The 23,097-nt window shown below is 48.1% G+C and overlaps 6 protein-coding genes across 6 annotated transcripts; 4 read left to right on the top strand and 2 right to left on the bottom strand.

Annotated features, from left to right (window-relative positions):
• Positions 1–644: 644 nt before the first annotated feature.
• Positions 645–5,531, bottom strand: EI90DRAFT_3020117 (heme peroxidase; the record flags this gene model as incomplete). The annotated part of the gene is made up of 13 exons (XM_039057475.1): positions 645–801; positions 866–1,099; positions 1,165–1,447; positions 1,559–1,720; positions 1,789–1,954; positions 2,024–2,227; positions 2,359–3,008; positions 3,098–3,683; positions 3,786–4,217; positions 4,368–4,601; positions 4,686–5,030; positions 5,139–5,207; positions 5,280–5,531. The coding sequence occupies 13 exons, from the start codon at positions 5,529–5,531 to the stop codon at positions 645–647; spliced, it is 3,774 nt and encodes a 1,257-aa protein (XP_038910872.1).
• A 3,994-nt stretch (positions 5,532–9,525) lies between these two features.
• On the bottom strand, positions 9,526–13,164 carry EI90DRAFT_3020116 (heme peroxidase; the record flags this gene model as incomplete). Its single annotated transcript, XM_039057474.1, has 15 exons — positions 9,526–9,540; positions 9,636–9,867; positions 9,937–10,249; positions 10,309–10,432; positions 10,525–10,677; positions 10,741–10,944; positions 11,014–11,416; positions 11,529–11,673; positions 11,785–11,938; positions 11,966–12,253; positions 12,293–12,313; positions 12,366–12,752; positions 12,801–12,923; positions 12,955–13,042; positions 13,082–13,164. The coding sequence occupies 15 exons, from the start codon at positions 13,162–13,164 to the stop codon at positions 9,526–9,528; spliced, it is 2,733 nt and encodes a 910-aa protein (XP_038910871.1).
• Positions 13,165–15,071: 1,907 nt separating this feature from the next.
• EI90DRAFT_3157775 (uncharacterized protein) lies at positions 15,072–16,266 on the top strand. The gene is made up of 4 exons (XM_039066137.1): positions 15,072–15,390; positions 15,443–15,586; positions 15,636–16,199; positions 16,224–16,266. Exons 1-3 carry the CDS (start codon positions 15,163–15,165, stop codon positions 16,155–16,157), a joined length of 894 nt encoding a protein of 297 aa, XP_038910870.1. The 5' UTR covers positions 15,072–15,162; the 3' UTR covers positions 16,158–16,199; positions 16,224–16,266.
• Positions 16,267–16,651: 385 nt separating this feature from the next.
• EI90DRAFT_2483161 (uncharacterized protein) lies at positions 16,652–17,541 on the top strand. Its single transcript, XM_039053105.1, has one exon. The coding sequence runs from the start codon at positions 16,839–16,841 to the stop codon at positions 17,346–17,348; it is 510 nt and encodes a 169-aa protein (XP_038910869.1). The 5' UTR covers positions 16,652–16,838; the 3' UTR covers positions 17,349–17,541.
• Positions 17,542–18,281, top strand: EI90DRAFT_2483160 (uncharacterized protein). The gene has a single exon (XM_039053104.1). It carries the CDS (start codon positions 17,735–17,737, stop codon positions 18,206–18,208), a length of 474 nt encoding a protein of 157 aa, XP_038910868.1. The 5' UTR covers positions 17,542–17,734; the 3' UTR covers positions 18,209–18,281.
• EI90DRAFT_3078080 (uncharacterized protein) lies at positions 17,970–19,726 on the top strand (the record flags this gene model as incomplete). The annotated part of the gene is made up of 5 exons (XM_039061759.1): positions 17,970–18,200; positions 18,226–18,227; positions 18,259–18,826; positions 18,920–19,398; positions 19,457–19,726. Coding segments are annotated over exons 3-5 (1,266 nt in total), but the record flags the coding sequence as incomplete, so codon positions are not given.
• Positions 19,727–23,097: the final 3,371 nt, after the last annotated feature.

Below are 23,097 nucleotides of genomic sequence, written 5' to 3'. Positions count from 1 at the left end.
TTTTTCGGCCCCGGCGGCGTGAAGCGCCGCCACAATGGTATCTGCTTTAGTAGAGGCTGGGATCCTGCTCTAACAAGGATACTCAGACCCAAAAAGACATGTTGATTTACCTTGGTCCGCGTACCCCCCCAAGCCCACCTGAAACTTCTTAATTGCATCCATTCATGACATGGCACGTCGGGCCTAGTTTCGACTTCTAGGCCTACAGTTGCTGCGGTGACTGGTCTTCTGCCACAGTGTAACTTCGGTGGACATCCTCTTCGCAGCGGCGCGGTCCGCTCTGCTTTGGAGGCGCCGACCTATCCTCATGCCATGACACCGCGCCTTGATCGATGGCAGATATAACATGGGTTTATGGAACGAGCTGGTAGATGTTCCGAAGCGTGTAGCAAAACGCGGGGACAAAGATGTGAGTACTAGGACCGGGGGCACTGTGTAGACCAAATGCCCCCGGAGCTCCCCCAAACAGCTATGAGGTCAAAGTAAACGCACAGAACATTTCCTTGCGATTTCTCCTTTGAAATTAGCTTCTTAAATAGAAGATCCTCTGTGAATACGCAGAACTGCGTCCGCCCTGATTAAGTGGGTTTGACAAATCGGTACGCAAGACGCATTGTCCCGATGGGTAGCACAGAATTCTCATTTCAGTCTAAATTGGTAAAAATCCATCCACACTCCTTAAAAATCACCATCGACATGGAGTTCGTTAAAGCAAGAGAGTTTCGCATGCGAGAGAAAACAAGAAAGAGCAGAAATATGAGACTCCAGAGTGGACAGCAAGCTACGCCCTCATGCGCCGTACTACAAGTACATCAAAAATTACGTCAGACACGACTGAAAAGCCCTTCGACAAGTTGCAGCTTACAGTAAGGGTGAGCCCCGTAGCCCAAGACTGGGCTGATGACCGATTTCGGGATCAAGGTAGGACCATCGATCAGCCGCCTCCGTCGGATCGCCGGGAGTAAGCTTGTACTCGTTCACAGTCTCATACCAATCAGTATCGACGAGCTCGCCGTCCTCATCGACTTTCTGGTAACGAACAAGTTTTTGATTTTTGATCGAAACCTTGTCGTCGACAGTGATAACAGGCTCACGGTATCTACAGAAAAATCGGCAACCACTTAGCACCTCGTAGTACAAGTGCACAACAGGAGATCAACTCACCGTCGAAGAGTACCGGCCACGCCCTTCGTACGTGAAATGTTAGGCTTAGAGAACACAGCGCGAAGAACCTCCGCAGCCACGCGGGTGACAAACGCTGGACCCAAGCTCTTGAAAACCGTATCACCATGATAGTGAGCATAATCCGAAAGAGGACGTTGAGGCTCGACGTCCTCAGGGCTGATGTTCTCAGGGTTGCTAAACGCCGATTCGTCTTTTCCGACCTTGCCGAAGTCGAAGTACAGCCTGTCCCCGCCTTGCTGGCGAGAGGGCCAACAGGAATGTCCTTTGTAACGACGCGATAGACACCTTCGATGACGGGATCCAAACCTTTCAGCGGAAAGCGATAATCAGTGAGTTCTCCATATTCTGCGGTTTCAACACGAAGTCAACCTACGGAGAGCTTCACGAACGTAACCCTCAAGAGTAGCGAGTACCAAAGGATCAGATCCCTTGCTAGCAAGGAGGACAATCTTTTCATAAAGATCTTGCTTCGAAGCATAATCGGCGGCATTCTTGTCCACAGGAGGGAGGTAGAAGTTAATGACATGCGTGAAGACTAAGCACCCACAAACAAGAGTAAATTGAGGGACCAATGGCCAATAGAACGACAATGACAACACTCACTCTGCGAGAGTTCGATAGATGCGGAGGAGATGACGCCAATGATATCGTTGGCAACCTCATCAAGAGGAGCACCCAAACCAAGAAGACGTTTGAGAACACGATTAGTAAATTGAGGTACATCGCCAAGGAACCACCCGGCAAGACCGTTGATAAGAGAGACAGGAAGCTGTTGATCCCAGAATCAGTGGACCTCGCTTCGTTTCCGTTCCATGAATCATGAAGGAAAAACACTCACACTGCCCTTGGCCTCCACCAAGCTAAGCTTAACGAATCGGCGGAGACGAACTACATTGGCCCTCGCCTCCCTCTGAGCCGGAATCTCCAAAGTGGCATCACCCTCGATGAAAATATACGAATGGATCTCCTTGAGCATCTGATAGATCTGTTGCTCGTAGTAGAGTCCGTGCGGCTGGAAGGCCGTCTTCACAGGTAGCCCAGCCTGCATTTTCCCCGCAAGGAGAAATAGAAAGAAAGGGAGAAGAATTCAGAACAACTCTGCCTTTCCCCAAGTTCTCCAGAATAAGAAGAAAAAAAAAGGGGGACTCACAACCGAAGCGAGACCCAATGAACCGGGACAAGCCTCAACACCTCCTTCACGATATCCACATACTTCGGTCCACCCTTCTCCAACACAGTATACGACTTCTGTCCGATCAACTCGATCGTCTTATTATAGAACCACTTGCCATTATCCGCCAACTCCCTATCAGGAACGAAAACTTCTTGCACCAATTTCGTCACCTTCTCCCATGACCTTGGATCATCGATCACCGTCAAATAACTGGGGCTGAGCCCAACGTTCTTGATACGTTGGCCGTAGAGTGTGATAAGACCCTCTGTTACATGGTCTGCGTCCCCAAGTCCATCATAGATGGCATTCGGATCCGAAATAAGGTGCGTCTCTCCAATGGGCGGGGGCGGAGTGAAGGTATATTCCTTCGCTTGCCCAAGTTTAGCTAGAATCTTATCCATAGAGAAACGATGCCCGGTTGGGCGGATAAGTGGGAAGTGAGTGTAAACGGAAGTGGAGTTGAAATGACGAGGTAGAGTTCGAGCAAAAAGTTTGCCAAGAACACCACCCCATGAAGCATTCTTCACGTTACGGGTACCGTCGAAGAAGCCCCAAGTTGTAAGGTTAAAGGGAGTGAAATCGTACGTGAGGTATCGATCTCCCCGAACGAGGGCAACAGCATCGGCGAGGATAGCACGAGACATGGTATCTATCCATCGATGGAAGAAAAAAAAGGAAAAAAAAGGCGAATATCAACCAGAGGCCAAAAGAAAAGAAAAACTGGGATCTCTCACTCACAAGAAGGACATAATCCAGCTCCGTCCATGACCTTCTTGCTCTCCTCCGATACCAACCCCACATACAACTCCAAGTTATCCGTCGTCCTATACAACTTCTTAGCAGCATCTGCGACGCTCTTATCAGGGTTCCACTCTTCGAACGTCGCATAAGGCTTCAACCCCAAAAATTTCCTAAACTCATTCAACGAGCATGATCCCCAGTTCCTGGCCTGCTCGATACCCAATATTTCGATCACCCTCATCACTCCAGGTACACCTCGAGCTTGGAATGCGTGCGCAGGAACGGACGTCGCACTAACGAGAGCCCTAGCAAGAAGTTCATCTTTATATTTCTTGGTGTCGGGGTCTCGAGGGTTAACGTCCCATTTACCATCCGCATCCTTGAACCCACGGAAGGTAAACAGATCAAGAAGGTAATCAACCGGTTTTCCATCGTTAATGACGTCGTTGAGTTGGGGCTCCGTTAGGCTGTCGAGTGCAGGCGGGGTAGCCTTCGCATCACTGCCATCCTCCTTCTTGAAGCTCTTGTACAACACCTGAAGTTGCAGCGCTCCAAGAGTTTGTTCGAAAATGTCGGGAGTAAGCTGCAAAAACCCCCGCCAAAGAAAGCCAGAGATCAGCCGCATGCACTTCCACAACCAGAGGCAAACCCCCCCCCCCCCCCCAAAAAAAAGAAAGAAACACACCTCATCCCAGTTAGGAGGCGTCTTACCGCCGTAGAACAACCAAGAAAATCGTTCCCCCGCGTAGTCCGCATCCTCCTTGCTCATACTAGGATGCAACCTATAAAGGACGTTAAACTCAACCGAACAACTATTCCCCTGACCCCTCTCCAACAGCCGATGATCACTCTCCCGCCTCTCCCCCTGAATGTTCAACGTCCAGCTCGATCCATCCCTCACAGTTCCCAAAATAGCCGAAAGGTAATCACCCAACACCACGCTCGCATACGTCGCAGAGTTGATCAACCTCGCCGTGTTGAAAATTTCGTGGTCCTGCTTCTCAAGCTTCTTCCGCTTGGCCGATTTCCTTGGAGCTGCCGCTTGCGTCGCTGGATCTTTGATCACTTCAGGTGTACCGCTGTAAGGTGGTTCGGGTTCTTGAATTTTACTGAGGTCCTGCTCCACGTTCCACGTTCGTTGATACGCAAAAGCAAGTCTGCAATGTACTGAGAAAGTGTGTGTGTTTTTTTTTTAAAAAAAAAACAAAGGTCGAAGAGAAACCCACGGTAAGCTACTTCGGAGGAAAACAAAAAAAGGATTACTCACATTATGGTTCCGGTTAAAAACGATCAACAGAGCCACCACAGCAGGTGGCAAATTCAACAACCTCGTTTCCGCGAACACATCAGGAAGGATCTTCCCCCTCCCATCAACATATCGAATCTTATCCTGATGAGCCTGAGTATTTCCGTAGAGCATCCCCAAATCGACGTAGGAAGACGTTTCGTTGATGTTCCAATCGATACGGGAAGTACGGAATACGCTGTGAATGACGCTAGTCTAATCAAGATTGATAAGTTCAAGATTGGATTCCAAGATCCACAGAAAAAGAAAAAAAGGAAAGTTTCTCCCTCTTCAACTCACCGCATAATTGAAGAACAATCCGCTCAGTCCAGCAGGATGTTCCTTAAACTTGGTCTCATTCCTCTTAATCAACGCGTCGTACACTAATCCAGCCTCAGGCAAATCAGCCACGGGAAGCGGCCTCAACCCGGTGCAACTCCTGGAATAAGGTGTGCCCGCCTTTCCTATATCAGGATTCAACGGAGAGTTCCCACTTCCATCCGCAGACCTGAATTGGTAATCTTGGCCCATTTGGGTGGAAGGTGGGTGGGGGAGGTCATAATAAAGAGTTCGGATAGCACCATGTTCGATGGGAGTTGTTATTGCAGGGTCAGCGCGAGAGAGGAAGGTCAGGAGATATTCAAGCTGAGTTTGTTTTTGACGATGGAAGTGGAGAGATGTTTGAAGCGGAAAAGGCAAGAGGAAAGGTTATTCCGAGTAGTTGGAAGACAAATAAATAAACCAATCACTTACAGCTAACTTCCTGTCATCGAGACCCTCGGTGAGACCAGCTTTCGTTCCTGCAATGTCAACCAGCGCTTCCTACCAAGCCCAAACGACATAACGCCATCAATATGAATTCCACAAGCAACAACATCGAGAAGCAATACTCACAGTAGCTTTAATAGGATTAGCAGTGACAGGCAATCCCCTCTTTACCTGAGCCCTGAGACCTTCAATCCCGGTTGCGACCAAACCTTCGGGTTTACTCTCATCATAGTCCTCTGTGACATCAGGCAATGGTGCGAAGGATCGATGGATAGCCTCTACGCCCAGTGCAGCGTTCTCAAGAGCTCCATCGACTGCTCTAAGGCCCCTGTAGACAACTCGAGCGCCAAGAACCGTTGGGGACGGTAGGCCAGACATGTCTTTCGTTCGATTTTTCTTCTTCCACTGGTTGAAGTATGTTCGTGACTGAAGAACAAAGAGAAGGGAGGGAGTAACGATAATGATTAGGGATGAAGTGCTTTATTATAAGCAAATAAAAGGACATGCATCTCCCCAACAAAATGCAACTGAATGATGAATATGTGAAGAGAGCAAGGGAAGGCATATACAATTGAACCCTGGAAAATATGACCTGAAAGGGGAAGAGGACGGCTGCGGCACGGTTAAGGATGCTCATCTCCGCTGGATGTCAAAATGTTGATTGGAGCTAAATGCCCTCTTATTCCTAGACGGTATATAGTCCTTGGGTGTAGATTTTCGAATGCGACCATCCAAACGTATAAGCCGATGGCATAGTGCGCAAGTGGGTCAGTGATGGAACGGGGAATGGCCACTTATATAATCGCTCCTTCTCCACAAGTATATTGCCACACAAATTGTTTTTACCAATACCCTAAAGCGGGAATTCAAAGCCAGATATTCATATTTGAAATTCAGGTTTTTTGAAATTCCGGTTCCGACAACGAGCCAATAGATTCGGGCAATTCCGCTACGAAGGCCACCACAAGGCACGAACACAATGAAGACAAATATCTTTATGATTCAATTGGTCACCTGGGCGTGCTTTTTGGCAATCGAGAGTCCCAAGTTCTAGCCTCTGCTCACAACTCTTGGCAAAGGAGAGAATCGGGCTGGAACCGAGCTCGTTGACGAGCTGGCGCTTACGCGCACTCGCATGCAATCGCGTCACTCGCCGAATTATTTAACTCCTGACCCAGCATGACCGCACCGCTAGCAACACGCACCTTCTCGCAGATCTGACCCAAAAGCGATAGCTTTCACGGACCCAATTTTCCGCGTTGATTACGTATTTCCCACATCGTATTCGATTCTCCCATGTTCACCTGAGAACTCCCTCGTCGCCTGAGAAAAAAATACCTGCAACTATACATATCATACTGCATCTTGTCTGCATCGCATGATGATGGTCCAAGCGCGTGCGATCCTCAGTTGAGAGGGTGACCCATCTGTGCATGCACGACGACCCGGCCACATATTTACATACTGCACACAATCCAGATAAGCGAAACCCAAAAGAGCGCGTATACAAGGATCCTAATTAACCAATCTCCCAATCTCGCGAGGCATGCATTCGCTTTGTTCGTCAGCTAGTTCGGTCGGTCTGCGGCCACGGCAAAACCAAGTCCAGTCCAGGCACAACATACATACTTATACTAGAATCCATCTGGCAGATCTTGATTCTCTTGCATGCTTCCCACTTCGACTTGAACGATTCGTTTCTGTCCAGTTATTACTATCAGCATCTTCCGTCCATTGTGGTCGAATTACATAACGCCGCCATGCAAATGCACACACTGGTCTCCGGACGCCGCCAATGACCACGTAACATTGTACATCTGATCTTACGGTAGTAAATATTGGCAGTCAGTTTTAAATAATAAATTGTTCCGCGGACACATGTGTCAATAGTCAAAGGGAAGATACCACCTCGGAGTACCGTTTGGACGTCAGGCCGGAGACCCTTCGGTGGGAGACATCGGATTCCTAACGGTATGTGCCACATCGGCCAGCAGTTAACCCGTTGCACTGGAGAAATACGGATCCCGCTTATCCGCTGTGCGTTATAATCACCCACCGCCGACCCACACCCCAAGCAATGCAATGCCATTCGAAGGGTAGGGGGCGCATGGCACTTCCTTCCTTCAACTTAGGACCCCTCCGGCCATTTTGAAAAAAAAAAAATTCGACCAATCTGATTTTGGCGGGGGGGGGGGGACCGAGGTGGAGCTGTCTCTTTATCAAGATCGATGGATTTGACGGCAAACCCAGTATATCCATAAGCAACCCGGACTTCATTACGCCCGCGATGGCGATTCATTTGTCTTGTCCAGCCAGCAACATGGCTGGGAAAACATCTTGAGTCGCCGCATAAGGATAAACACATCTTGGTCTCTGCGTGCATACGTCCTCGAGAGGGAGCGCAAATATAAGTCTGCTGACTCGTTTAATTGACGGCGAATCCAGTATATCCATAAGCACCCGGACTTCATTACGCCCGCGGTGGCGATTCATTTGTCTTGTCCAGCCAGCAATATGGCCGGGAAAACATTTTGAGTCGCCGCAAAAGGATAATAATAATTCTCTGTATCAACCGATCATACTTGTTCTCACATGAACAGCACCTTCCATCGATCACAAAAACCCCGATGCTCTGAATTGGAGTGATGAATGGAATGCGCGCAGTTCTCGATCGACCTGGACAACCAGACTTGGTCATACTATGTACTTAAAAAAGTGCTGAAGCGTTATGTATATATTTAAATTTCTTCCCCAACCTTATGTGGGGAAGGCGTTCTAGTCCATCAAGCATCAAGCAATGGCGCCGCGACCATACCGAGAGCAAATACCGCGCGAAAGCTCGGCCAATGGGTTTTCCTCTGAACCACGCTACCGATCGCGAGCGACAGGGCGACTCCTGAGACCAGCTGTACTGTGTCCCCCATGATGAATCATCAAGCACACGGATGGTTCAGGCATTCAGGCTCCAATGTGGTGGTAAGAGACACTCAACCGTGGGTCGTCGATTCCAAAAAGGATTGGAGTCATAGTACTATGGATCTGCCAAACCTTAGGGTTCGTTGCGATCGACCCCATGTTGAGAACCTCGACCTGATCTCCATCAATGAGATGGGAAAAAGGCTCAGAGGCGAAAACAACACAAGGAGTGATTACTTGTCCCACACCTTTCCTGGAAGCTATACTACAAACAGAAGAGAAATGGGCTAGAACATCGAAAAAAACACGTCACAATGTGGGAAATCCACATCGACCACTCATCCAGAGTCTTTAGAAAGAGCCACTGCAACAACAATGAACTGCAAACACTTGTTCAGAGGATAGGCAATGTTTCGGTCACATCGCTTTCTGACGTCAAGTTGTTGCGACATGGCAGTGAGCTGGACGGTAGGATAGAGTGTACGATCTATTTCCTTCCATCGTTCCGTGTGTCCTCAAGCTGTTTTTGTCCAAATGAGGAAATTCCCATTTCCTAAGCCCTCTCGTCCACAATATTATCACACCACGCATGCAAGAGACTGCGGTTATAACAAAACCAATTATGCCACGATCTATCTTGGCAATCGTCGGTATAGCCACAGTCTCGCCACGGCAGTACGATATTCCAAGCCAATGAAAACCTGCAACTTACCCGCTGCCCACCCAGATCGGAACCGATCGGCTGGTAGATCTGTAATCTCTTACCCCCCTGTTTAGTGCTTCGAGCAAAAAAAAATCATAGAGCTCGCAGCGTTATGCTACGTTAAAATCCGGGAGATCAACACTCTGGATTGAAAGAGCGACCCCGAAATATGTAGTCCCGGGCGCTTCACGGAAACACTTCGATGGAGCACTGCGTACAGCTCGACTCCAGCGTGATCCAATCAATCCTCCAGCTTGGATCGAGTTCAACCATAGCAGCCACTCAAGAGCCACGGTAACGTCCAAGGAGGGAATTGAGTGGATCAGTTCAGAGCCGAAAACCAAACGGGCCAGACTCGAAAGTGTGATGAGAGTTTAGTGGATCCAATCACCCCAGGGCCCCAGAGGCGTCAGTTCATGTCGCTGAATGATATGTCAGGGGACGGTGATTTGGACACGACACCCCTGTTTCGCAATGCCCGCCTACTTACCAGTGGAGCAGCTCCGGCTGCCAAACTCCTTGGTACACCGTACAAGCAATGCGCAAGAAAAAAAAGTGGCCGACGAGCGTACAACGGTTCGTTTATCATGCGGTTGGACAAGAACAAGAGGAACCAAAAGGCTCCTTGAGGGTGGGAAAAGTAACACAGCATGAGGTGATCACATCATGTGCACGCAGGGGTGGTTAATCAAGAAATAGGTATTATTGATACATATGTATTGAGAATATTCCGATACAAGGAGTTTCTTTGAGTCATCTCAGACGAGGCTGAGAAGGGGCAGGCAAGATCATTGAAACTGATGAGCATTGCACATGGTTCAGAAGAAATGTTTCGGGTTGCAGAGGGAAAAATGATTACATACGCTAAGAGTGAGGCCAGTAGCCCAGGTGCTTGGCCTATGTCCTATGTCGGAGTCCAGATACGACCACCGATCGGCAGCTTCTTCTGGATCACCAGGCGTGAGTGTGTACTTGAAGACGGTTTCCTTCCAAGGAGTGTCAACGATATTTCCATCCTCGTCGACGGACTTGAAGTCCACTTCGACAGGTGTGGCTTGAACGGTATCGTCGACGCGGATGACAGGTTCACGGTATCTGAAAACGTAAAACAGTGTATTTGTACCTGAACACTCTATCGTTGAAATCAACCCAAGGATGCTTTACCGTCGTAGAGTTCCAGCAACCCCCTTCGTACGTTGTACGTTACGCTGGGTGAAAACAGCACGAAGAACCTGAGCAGTAACACAGGTAACGAAGGCATCGCCCAGAGTCTTGAATACCGTATCACCACGATAGGTAGAATAAGCGGAAGCGGGACGGGTAGGATCTATAATCTCAGGGGAATCGAACGCTTGATCGTCCCTTCCGACTCTGGCTAAGTCAAAGTAGAGTCTATCACCAGCTTTGGAGGTAAGATAGCCGACGGGGATATCTTTAGTTACGATACGGTAGACACCTTCAACCACAGGATCCAAGCCTAGGAATGAGAAATGAATAGTTGAACGCGGGTGAGGTGTTCGCTCTGGGAAAATGTACGAAGAGCTTCGCGAACGTAACCCTCAAGAGTGGCATTGGTACTGGAATCAGACCCCTTGCTTGCGATAGCAATAATTTTGTCGTAAAGAGCCTTCTTCTCAGCGTTATCATCGGCACTCTTGTCCTGGGGGGGAAGATAAAAGTTGATAACGTGGGTGAAGACTAATCGTCGGCCGATCAGTATCCGCCAGGTTGTTCCAGAAGGGGAAGACTCACTTTGATGGAAGCAGTAGAGATGACGCTAATTACATCGTTAGCGGCCTCATCTTCAGGAGTGCTGAGGTCAAGAAGACGTTGAAGGACACGATGATGTTGATGGGTTCCTCCCAGCAACAGGTGGGCAAGGCCACCAAGAACCGTAGCCGAAATCTAGTATCAAACACCCAAAGCGTTTTTAACACCTGCACGATCATCAAACACAATAATGCTCACACCGCCCTTGGCCTCCCTAAGACTGATTTTCACAAACAGACGAAGACGGTCAACATTGTTTCTCGCCTGTCTCCGATCAGGAATTTGCATAGTTGGAGAACCCTCAACGAAGATATACGTATGAATCTCCCTGAGTATTTGATACAACTGTTGCTCGCAGAGGAAACCGCGGGGTTCGAACTTGGACTTGACAGGAAGACCAGCCTAAGGAAAAAAAAAATTCGGAGCCCCATTGAGTATCATTCCTAAACATCGCCAAAACCAGACACTCACAATCTGATACGAAGCCCAATGAACCGGAACAAGTCTCAACACATCCTTCACAATGTCCACAAGCGTCGGTCCCTTCTCGTAAACGACATATTTCTTCTGCCCAATCAATTCGATCGTCTTATCGTAGAACCACTTCCCGTGATCGTCCAGCTCGGCCGAGGGGACGAAAATATCCTGAACAAGTTTCGTTGCGCGCGAAAACACAAGAGGATTATCGATGGCACTGAGGTAGCCTGGGATAAGTTCCACGTCCTTGATCTTTTGACTGTAAAGAGTGATGAGGCCGTGTGAATTATTCAGGTCACCTATTCTGTTGTAAATGCCGTTGGAGTCCGCGATAAGAATGGTTTCGCTTTGAGGCATGAAAGTATACCCTTTCGCCTGACCGAGCTTCGTGAGGACCCTGTCCATGGCGCACGGGTGTCCCGTAGGCAGGATAAGGGGGGAGTGAGTGTAGACAGATGTCCCATCGAAGTGGCGAGGGAGTGCGCGAGTGAAGAGTTTGCCAAGTATACCCACCCCAAGAAGCGTTGTGGACGTTACGGGTACTATCAATGAAACCCCATGTTGTAAGGTTGAGGGGTGTGTAATCGTAAGTGAAATAGCGATCTCCACGAATGAGAGCGACAGCATCGGCTAGAATAGCACGAGACATGGTGTCTACCATCAAAGTCAAGTCAAAATTTAGCTAACTTCATTCGGTAAGAAATTCCTCTCACAAGAAGGACACAATCCAGCACCATCCATGACTTGCTTACTCCGCCACCAAACCGACATACAGTTCCAAATTCTCCGTATTCCTATAAAGCTTCCTGGCAGCATCAGCAACGCTCTTATCAGAGTTCCATTCCTCAAACGTAGCATAAGGCTTCAACCCCAGAAATCTCCTAAACTCATTCAACGAACAACAGCCCCAGTTCCTAGACTGTTAAATTCCCAAAATTTCAATAACCCTCATCACACCGGGAACACCCCTAGCCTGGAATGCATGTGCAGGAACACTTGTGACGTTAACGAGAGCTTTGGCAAGAAGTATATCTGGGTATTTGAACGTCTTTGGGTCACGGGGATTAGCAATCGGTCTACCGGATTCGTCGGTGAATCCACGGTAGTCGTACTCGGGAAGAAGGTAATCAAGTGGTTTCCCGTCATCGATGAGGTCTTTCGCCTGAGGCTCGGAGAGATCCTCAAGTCTGAGAAGTTGGACCTTGTTACCGTTTCGGTCTTTGACGCGACCGTACTAGTAGGTTGCTCGAAGTTGTTGCTGGCCAACAACAACCTCGAAGTCCTTTGGAATGATCTACGCAAAACAGGGTTAGTGTGAGTTTGGGTAGAAAACGAAAAACACTCACCGTGTTAAAGTCAACTTCTGGACCAAACAAGTGATGAAAAGCCCGCTCGGTATATTCCGCATCCTCCTTACTCATACTAGGATGTAGCCTATAAAGTCCAACCGAACAACTGTTCCCAGTCCCCCTCTCCAATAATCGATGGTCCACTTCTCTCCTCTCACCAGCAATGTTCAGCGTCCAACTCGAACCATCTCGAACTGTGCCAAGGATAGCAGCGAGGTAGTCTCCCAAGACGACGTTAGCGTAGGCGGAAGAGTTAATAAGACGCGCAGTGTTAAAGATCTCGTGATCTTGTTGTTTGAGTTTTTGGGGCGTGGGGGCGAGTTTGGAAATATCTTGTTCCCAGGTGCCTCGTTCGTTAATGCGTAACAGAAGGTCGGCTATGTACTGGCGAGGCATGTAAAAGGACGGAGCATTGCGGGGGGGGGAACTTACGTTATGATTCCTGTTAAAAACAATCAATAAAGCCGTAACCGCAGGAGGCAAATTCAACAGCCTTGTTTCAGCATAAACATCAGGAAGGATTCTTCCCCTTCCGTCAACATAACGAATCTTGTCCTGATGAGCTTGAGTGTTTCCATAAACGAACCTGGGCCCGAAAGGCCTCAATCCCGTTCGAGATCCGGGAGTGAAGTTTATTGTCATCAAAATCCTCCGTCACGTCGGGAACGTGGGAGCTTCATGATGTGTGGACGCTTTCCGCAGCTAGGGAGAACTTTTCAAGGCCAGAGTCTGTGGCTTTGAGAGTCACGGAGAGGACGTTGGCTGCCACCTGTCGAGGGGTTGGAAGGCCAGACATTTCGCGCCCCGTGGTCCGTATGGAAGGTAAAGAAAGAGCCTCAAGCGAAGGGAGAGTATTGGCTGAGAAGGGAAGTGGGAGAGGTTGAACGGGTTACCGTGCCCGACTTGAGAAGCACGACGACTGGAGACACCAAATTGTGGTATAAGGTAAAAACAAAGATAAGACCCTTCTGATAGGGACATTTCGACTTGAAGTCCCCTAAATATTTTGAATAATTATTGAGCTTTCAGTTTCTGTCTGACGGGTCGTGGCCTTAATACCAACCACCCCTTTAGAGAAACACGCGCGAGGTTACCCCGCTGCCTGTGCAAAGTGGCCATGGAAAGTTGACGAGGGGGCCGGCTTGTCAGCGCCTCGCCAGATGTAGGCATGCTCGAAGGGTTTTCAAACGGAGTTCTGATATCGACAGCATTTAGCGCGTGTGCGCGCCGCATACGCCGCATCACGCACTTGGTCGGCGGAAAGGGTGAGAGTGGCTGTGTTGCACCAATTCCCACGAGAAGCCAATGTTCGACCTCAGGTTCAAGTGCCCTGTGTTTTGGGCCAGCACAGTGCCCAATAGTAGCTATGACGCGATACTATATACTGGAAGTTCATGTCATTATTTCCGATGCGGTATGGACCGACCTTCACAGTTGCTTTGTCTCGCGCCACAAGAATGTTGCTCAGGCCCAGCTCGAATTAAACGTCTCAATACTGTGCAGCCCATTTAATGTCCTGTACATGTTAGGGCCAAAAGTGAAGCGAATAACCGGTATCCATGCTGTACTGAGCCTTGTATTCAGAGTGCATTTCCGCGTGACTCTATGAAGGAGGCTACCATCCTGGGAGATAAGAGTGGTTCATACGCTGTCCTGCACAATGGGCCGGACATCCGATCAACGCAAGAACTATAGACAAGGACATATTGGTCAAGAACAGGGTGGGGCCTGACCGAGACGTTTTCACGCTTGACTTTATCTGGAGTCGGAACGGTAATATCGGAATGCGCGTAATCAGATGAGTCAGCTGCACGGGAGGCGTTCCAGGACTGTAGACCCGTGGCTTAAATGCATAGGGCCAGATCATGAGTCTGGTGTTCTCCTTGTGCTACTGTAATAGCTCGGCCGGGAGGGCTGAACCGTCTAAAGTTCGAGCCCTTTCTTCTCTCGACAGTCATGTCGCACTCCATCCTCTATCCTCTCCCGTATACGACGTCAGAGCCACTTGCGCAACTTTTTTTTGCCCGATCCAGACAGCTTGGGTCGGCGAATGAAGGATTTTTGCAACAGTGTCATATTATTGTTGGCCGCTCGGATAATGTTGCGGTTCGTCCCATGTGTAATTGGACGCGCGCGAGCCTACTTATCTCTTTTCTAGTGGAAGTTGCTCAACGAGATACGATGGGTCCCAGAAGGTGCCGAGGCATCCCCTGAGCATGAATCTCGAAACGGGTTGGCAGTGTGCGCGAACCATCATCTGGCATTCGATAGGTGGCAATTCTTCATTCGCGAAGTGAGTCCCACCTTCGTACTACCTATTAATGACAACCAGATCCAAAAGTATGTCTTCATCCATTACGATAACACTGGAGAGTCTGGAGAGCAGGCACCCAAGGCCGTTGCCCTTGACCCCAAGGATAAGCACTCACCACTCCCTCTCCTACTTCTTGCCCACGAATATATGGTCCGCGGAAGAAATTTCTACCAACCCAAGCGAATGTTGGACCCAACTAATGCTTGGCAGGATTGGATCGTCAGAGACAGCGTGGTGAACGAGGGAGATGGCGCTTTCAAGCGCTCGCGCTAACTAATTTGTTTACATTAATAATTTATTGTTTAATCGTGTGGCTGTTTATGTAGATGACCGTAGGCGAATAGACGAATAAACAAAATCATGTGCTTTGAATAAACTTGAAAACTTTGAGCGAATTGGCGTTGGTCAGCATGCTAGGTTACGTGTTGGTCTTCTCAGTCTCAGATAGTTGCAAGCGCCGCTTTTCTTCTCTTGATCGCGATGTCGTGCCTAAACCTATATGCTCTCCCCTATACTGCACCAGAGCCACCTGCAGAACTTTTCCGCCACGTTGAGAGAGAGTCTGGACATTCTGACACGGCAGCGTTCAAGGAGGGTCTAGACAACCGCGATGTGTTCTTTGCAAAGCGCAAGTGTGTGATTTGTGGGTCCAGGAATCGGATACTTTTAGAACGTTGTCATATCGTTGCTCGCTCGGACTGTCATGTGGTTCGTCCCATATGGACTCGCATGCAAGCAGAGTCACTTACCTTCTTTCTAGTGGACGTTCCTCAGGAACATAGGATGGATTCCAGAGGGTGCTAGGGAAGCGCCTGGGCATGAGCCCCGCAATGGGTTGACGATGTGCCCAAACCATAATCGGTCATTCGAACGTTGGCAGTTTTTCATTCGCTTTCGACCAGGTGTAAATCTCGGGTTCTTTGCCCTCGTGCTACCTATTAACTGGCAGCTAGATCCAAAAATATATCTTTATCCACTACGATAGCTACGCTGAGTCTCTAGAGCTGGCACAGTTCCACGGCAAGGCCATTGCCCTTGATCCCAAAGACAAGCACTCGCCACTCCCTCTTCTATTCCTTGCCCACGAATATATGGTCCGCGGGAGAAATTTCCACCAACCATCGCCCATCCCGGAGCCAACTAATACTTGGCAGGATTGGATGGTCAATGACGATGTGGTAAACGAGGGAGACGAAGGTTCATTCACTTTCAACCGCTCGGGCCCCCCAAGGCGCAATTCTCCTACCTACCAGTCTGCGAACCTGCAAGGGTTCGACACCGATGCCTCACCTTCTGGTTCTCAAAATGGAATCATGCCACCTACCGCTGACCTTGTCGCGGAATTGATGGCGTATCAACTTACCATGCCCAGTTGGAAGGCGTGGCAGACGGAGAGCATGAGCTGGGAAGGGACGGCGGAAGAAAACATAAAACAATATGTCGAGAAGGTGGGCGTCGAAGAACCTGAAGGATGAATGGTTAAACCCAGACTCGTACCCTGGACGCGCAAAATAATAATAGCTTTTGCATGCAATCTAAATAAACGTTCTCACGTTCTGGTGCTATTCACGTTCTGTACTCAATACAAAAGATCACATGCTACGGAGTTAAATGTTTTGGAGTCGGACGCCACCCAGCAAGTTTCGCTTATGTAAGCGACACCCGCCCGGACTTTTTGGCCAGCCGATGGAGTCTTCAGGCGACAACTCTTGGGCCACTGATGGTTCAGCTCTTCGTGGTCCGTGCCCTTCAATATCGTGTGCAGTAGTGGGTCCTCTGTCATTATCGCTTCGGATTGCTGGGTGTGATGGTTCAAACCTCCACGGTGAGGTGATGGCTCTTATTATGGCTGTTGTCTTGTCACATCCCACTCCCACTGCTGTTACGGTTTTCTCCGATCATCTGCACTCAATCCGTTTAATTCAAGATATTCGTGCCGGCACATTACCTCCAAATTTTTGGTCATACAAGCCCGCTCGACCTTGGTATCGGTGGTTGGAACACGTGGTGGCAAACAACCAGAATTTCTCAGTCCATCATGTGAAGGCTCATACTCAGGAGCTTGATGTCGCTTCGAGGTTGAACAATGCTGCTGATCGCTTGGCAGCTCAAGCTCATTTTGACCCGTTGCAGTTGCTCCTCTACCTTCGTTTTTGATGGATGACTTTGTGGTGTGGCATCCACATCGCGGCTATGTTGATTCAAACCTGCTCTCCTATTTCACATCTCGGTTTGTGTCAATGTCTCACCATGCTTTATCTGTGACACCCGAGTTTTGCCTGCCCAATCCCAACTTCCCATCATGCGCATCATTCCCATATGTGAGATCCAATGCTGGCTACTCTGCTGCCGTCCAGTTGTACCTTCGATCTGGTCAGTTACACTCTAATTCTTTGATGTTTTTCAGGGGACTGAGTCGAAGTGGGCGGTGTCGGAATGGTTGCAATCTCCGCATCATTTGTTCTGTGTTTGCCCTATTTTCAAGGCTTATCGAGTGTCCACTTTGGTTGACATCACGCGTTTGTCACAAGAGGTTTTGGAGGACATCTCTTAATTTGTTCGTTGTAGGGTGTGTCACGCAATTCCTTCACTCCTATCTGATGACTCCGCTTTATCCTGGCCGCATGGAAGGAATAGTTGGTTTTTGGGCCATACACCGTTATTAAAGCAGGATTTCCCTTCACTTCCAGATAGGGCGGCGGTTGCCTTGTCTCATATCTGGCACGCTGCATTTATTCATTTGGCAGGTCGTATTTGGGGTCATGTTCAGAGGTCAGCTGGTGGTGTTCATCGGCGAGTTTGATCATCGAGTGATTTCTTGGTGTTTTGGTTAGCTGGGCGTTTAGGGGGTCATGTTCAGAGATTTGATCGGTCAACGAGGTCCAGTTATGACCTTAGCTGTATTGTAGCGGAGTTGTCCGAATTTATTGTTATATTGTTATATAGAGTTGGCCGATCTATTTGTCTATTAGGGTTAGTTCCTTTCCACTAAGCTATTCGGTTTGCTGTCCTCCACGAAACTATATACCGTCTTACCACTTTTAGTGAGACTATGCTGAGTTGGATAGCTCACCAAGCGCAAAGCGCAAGCCACCAAGTTACCACGGCCTTCCACGACATCCACGACATTGACCTGAGAATCCGTGCCCTTACCACCATCCTGTCAATTCTTGATCCTCAAGCTAGCTCTGCTACCAAAGGCCCCTCGTCAATCGAGTTCAAAGTTGCGATGCATATTGCCACGCTCCTCACCCGTGGTGCGGATGAGAGGAGAGGCATAGTGGGGCCGAACATTGGACCGATTGCAGTCGCCGCGCGAACGACGGTGGATTCCGTAAATATCCTTGCGACGATTGATAGAGACGATAACGAATATTCAGATACCCCTAAGAGTGGGCTCTCAAACGATTTTGTTGTCACCCAGAATCCTACATCAGATGACCGTGTTGCATTTGGTGTCACTGTGACTGAGATTGAATCTAAAGATCTGGACGACGTGCAACACGACGAACTCTTGAACAGGTGATCGACTCCCCATTCTATGCGTCGCCCTGATTCATGATTACCATTGCATTTAGCGACCGCCCCCCAGAGGATATCACTCTGAGTCAGCATGCAGCAGACGTCATGTCTTTATTCAATAATATCCGCACCGCACGGCGAAGTAGATCCGAACAAGCCATTGCCGTTCGACGTATCACTGAATTTATCGTTCGGCGATGCGCACCGATCATCTCCCATCGACTCCGATCTGACATGTTCATCTTTCAAGACACGACATTAGATAAGATTCTCCAAGGATGGAAACCTAGCGACGGGGACCATTTTGTGAAGACTGAGTGTGAAATACCAGAACGTCTTATTCGCTTATTCCAGACGGTGGGCATCCAATGTCGACAGTCCAACAGGAAATATTTCGCACCATGGACGAAGGACATAGCTCCAGCTTGGATGAAAGCATTTCTATCGTGCCTATCATTGTGCAAGGATTGTTTCAAGCTAGAAGACAAGAAAGTGGCAGGCAACACCACCATGGGCGCGACTGTTCTAAAATTGCTCCAAACATTGATTGAATCAGAGGGGTTCAAATATCTGCTTCGACTGAGGTCTGTCAACGCTATCCTGGTGTTAAACCGTCGGCAAGGTATAATATTTTTAACGTCTCCGTTGTCTCCACGATCTAAAAGCACAACCTCTTCATCAGCTCCAGCTCGCTCCGATGCTGGAAACACAGAAGACTCCGCTCGCTCCAATACTGAAAATCCAGAAGACTCCGATGACACACATGGCGACAATTTGGAGCTCATCGCTGAGACAGAAGAGGATCCGGTCGCTCTTACCATGCGATACCTTGGTAACGCCGTCGCGTGGATCAATGCAACAGATTTTTTATTTTCCAGTTCACGTATTCGACGTACCCCGAGGCTTCGTCTCCATCTCGCGATCACCGCTCCTCCTGTCGAGCCGAAAGCAATGGAAGATGCAGTACCAATCTTCACGGATATATTCAACAAAACCCTTAAAAATTGGGAGGATCAATCCAGAGGCCGCAACTCGGGGGTGCGTTCATGGTACTGGCAATCTGTTGGGAGGCTTCGAAAGTCCAGGGAGTTTCATGGTACAGTCCACTGCGAGGCATCGCTGATGGGTGCCATTGTACACTACAATGGCCAAGCTAATAACACGCATAATACCCAACTTCCGGAGATATTCCATGTAAGTTGTCAGTGTCCTACATCTTTGGTGGTGGCTGCCGCTAATCTTTCTTTTGAAGAGCACTTCCAACAAGCCAAGGACAATTGGAGTGGCTCAAAAATGTTGTTGGTGCTGCAACATGCTGGCCACCCTCCTGAACTCAGCAGATATCCAGTTCAGCCTCCCAGGCTCGCATGGTCGAATATTCCCGTGGGCCCTTCCCAGTATGGGAATATCTTATGAAGTTGCTTGCTCCCTTGAGGATAAGCTTCAAAAACAACTGTCACTGGCAATTTGGAAGATGCTGGATGAATTAAGATGTATATCTGAAAGCCAGACAAACAGCCCTGCATCAGATGGCAGTAGTGGTAAACTTGAGCTTGAGGGTGATTATTGGGATGAAGCGATGAATATGTATGAACATAAGCTTCATTCATGTAAGCTTCGTTCACATTGAAGAAACAGGATTCTTTTTCCTGTTTCTTTGAGTTTAGCATTTGAAGCAGCTATGTAGTTTATTCCTGTATTGTCAGGTTAGTTGAGTATAGACCATATGCTTCATTCAGGTTGGAGAAACAGGATTCTTTTTTGAGTGATTTCTTTAGCATTTGAAGCAGCTACTGTTCTATAACAACCATAGGTTCAGTTGCATATTGCACAAAAATTTTGAACTGAACTATAAAACAGTAATGTCACATGTCACAATGGGATTTTGAACTAACAAAGCAGGATCTGTGACCCACCCTTTTCAAATTGTAAATACATCTTTGCAATCAAGAAATTACTCTGCATCTGTGTGTCATGGCCCTGCAAAAGGTGCCCACATAACTACAGTATGTTGGAAATGCACGTGCTTTTCTCATGCATCAGGGAGATTCTCAGAAATCTGAGTGACCAAAATCTGCATTCACACCCATAGAGAAATTGTGCCAATTTTGAAGCAAGTTGAAGTAGCGGAAAGGTACATTCCACTGCTCTGAAGCTGAGATGGATGTGGGCCCTAACTCTGCAAGGTGCAAATATGGATCATGTGTCAGGCTTCACTGATGTGCACTTGCCCAACTTGACTTTGACATCTAGGTCTCTTGCTCCTTTGGCTAGGCTTACATTGGGCTCAAGACTCAACCCTCCCATATCCCCTTCCTAGTCTCCCAAATGCCAAGGGATAGAGCTGCTTGGAAGTATTCCAAAAAAAAGGTTTCTTTTCCCAAAACCCAACAGATCAACAAAGCTCAGAGGACTAGTTTGGCTAAATGACAAACAGATCATGTATTAAGTGAGAATGCATTGACAGGACTATCAACTCGAAGTTGCCCAACCTTTGGACCTATTCCATGATTGTCTGGCCACTATCTCTGTCACCGCTTGTTAGCATGCAGTCTCATGGGGCTAGATGTAAGGGGTTGGTGTAGGTTCCAACCCCAGTTAGCCTCAGTCCTCAGTTCATTGAATATTAAGCTGTATAGAGCTATGATTATTCAACAATGGGGAGGAAAAAAGCTTAGTTGCCTTTTCCCAAATTCCCACATTATTGTAATTACATTGTTTGTACATGTTTAATGTGAGACAAATGAACAATAAGATAAGAAAGTAAAGGGTGGGGTTGCCACTCCTTACACTAGACTAGCTGGGAAACAGTTGAGGGAACCAGCAGAGCAAAATGTGAGCAAAAATGTGCCCCAGTTCAAAGGCACGAAATTCTTGAATCCATCACTCCCACTGCTGAGCTGCTATCACCATCCAATCCAAATGAGCACCTACACAGACAAAGTATATTTACCTTTCCAATTTTTTGGGGGGGGGACAATTAATTGCTTGCAGAAAGACAAAAGAAACCTGACAAAGGCTGCTCATTGGATGGAGATTGTGTTTAGATCATGCATGGCTCAAAAATTCATTTATGTATTCATTTTCACATGTAGATAACCACCGATTGATATTGTATTATTGTTCCCTGAGTTTTAACATAGCTTGCAACCTAAAGATGAGGTCTTGGGAGAGGGGGGATGGTGCGGCCATGATCGAGCCATGTTTCACTTATGTAAGCATCACAAGGTCACAGCCTTGTTGCCGACCCCCATTAAACAGGCCTCTTGAGCATGGTACAAGAAAGCCAAAGTCGAACTGAACAAACTTGGCTTCTCCCACTCAAATTCAGATCACACTGTTTTCATTCTTTCCCAATGTGCTCATTTTTGCATTGTCGCTCTTTATGTTGATGACTTAATGATCCTTTCCAACCACCTTCCCCTTCTTAGAAAGAAGAAAAAGCAGCTAATGTCCACATTTAAGATGAAGGACTTGGGGGAAATTCATTGGTTCCTTGGACTGGAAATCATGTGCAAGCGCCAAAGGTGCTTAATTTTTGTCTCTCAATCTCGCTACATATCCAAGGTTGTCAATCACTTTGGATTTAGCACCTCTCGTACAGTCTTGACTCCTATGATGCCGAATCTCAAACTCACTCGCCACGAAGGCTCTGACCCTGACATCAACACTTGTGAATACCAATCCCAAATTGGTTCAGTAATGTACACGATGCTAGGAACTCGACCAGACATCAGCTTCACCATCACCATACTCAGCCAATATTCTTCCAATCCAGGAGAAGGGCATTGGGCCGCTATCAATCATCTACTATGCTATCTCAATGCTATGAAACATTTCAAACTGGTCTACAACAGTAATTCGAAGTCTAACGACAAGACTGGCTATTCCGATTTGGATTGGGCTGGAGATCCAAGGGATTCTTGATCTATTTCTGGATTCATTTTTACCATGGCTGGAGCAGCGGTAAGCTGGAGTTCAAAGAAACAGACATTGGTGGCACTCTTGAGTACCGAAGGCAAGTATATGGCTGTTACCCATGCAACTAAAGAAGTGCTCTGGATTCAACAGTTTCTATGCAACCTTAACTTCCCTCCTTCCAACCCAACCACCCTCCTTGTCGACAATCAAAGCGCCATCACACTTGCCACCAATCCCGCATTTCACACATGAACAAAACATATTGGTGTCCAACATCACTTTATTTGCGATCAAGTAGAAGATCACACAATTTCTTTACAATACATCCCTACTGATGATCAAGTAGCTGACATATTGATGAAGGTTCTCGCATATGCCAAACATTCGAAGTTCAGAACAGCAATGGGACTGTGTGAGTAGCCACATTGAGTGGGTGTGTTAACATCTTGGTTTTCTTGTGCACTGCAAGCAGGCTAGAGATCTAACCCCCTAAATGCAAGCAAATTCATGGGGAGGGAGTCTGGGATGTCCTAAGCTCGTCCTAGGTTTGGTCCGGGTGCTAACAAAACAAAAATAATCACAAAAACTCGTTAAGAATTACATACCTGTCAGGGCACAGCCCTTGACCCCACTCACCCTCAGACACCCTCACCCTTCTCCTAACCACCCTCTCTCCACATTTCCCCATTCCCCTTATCCTTCCCCCCACTGTTTCACATAATGATGCGCGCACACGAACCTGTGGGAACGTTCTGGGCGAGCGACTCGCCCAGAAATGTACAGCCACAACCGTGGGAACATTCTGGGTGAGCAGCTCGCCCAGAACTTTCCCACGGGTCACACCCGTTATGGAAAGTCGGCAGCAAGCGGGAACTGTATAGTTCCTAGGGTCCTTTTGTGTCAGCCTCACAGGGGGCTGAGAAGCTTACCCTTCTTCTCAGCTCATTCCCTGTGAAGGCTGAGGCCAGTCCC

This window comes from Cantharellus anzutake (genome assembly GCF_015039405.1).
Source record: "Cantharellus anzutake strain C23 chromosome Unknown EI90scaffold_72, whole genome shotgun sequence".
Lineage (NCBI taxonomy): Eukaryota > Fungi > Basidiomycota > Agaricomycetes > Cantharellales > Hydnaceae > Cantharellus > Cantharellus anzutake.
This window is presented reverse-complemented; position numbering and strand designations above follow the sequence as displayed.

Bases quoted from the DNA above. Each gene is read 5' to 3' on its own strand.
- EI90DRAFT_3157775 (XM_039066137.1), top strand. From the start codon at position 15,163: ATGTCGTGCCTAAACCTATATGCTCTCCCCTATACTGCACCAGAGCCA. The intron at 15,391-15,442 runs GTTCGTCCCATA...CCTTCTTTCTAG, and splicing joins CTCGCTCGGACTGTCATGTG to TGGACGTTCCTCAGGAACAT. The intron at 15,587-15,635 runs GTAAATCTCGGG...ACTGGCAGCTAG, and splicing joins TCATTCGCTTTCGACCAGGT to ATCCAAAAATATATCTTTAT.
- EI90DRAFT_2483161 (XM_039053105.1), top strand. From the start codon at position 16,839: ATGGATGACTTTGTGGTGTGGCATCCACATCGCGGCTATGTTGATTCA.
- EI90DRAFT_2483160 (XM_039053104.1), top strand. From the start codon at position 17,735: ATGCTGAGTTGGATAGCTCACCAAGCGCAAAGCGCAAGCCACCAAGTT.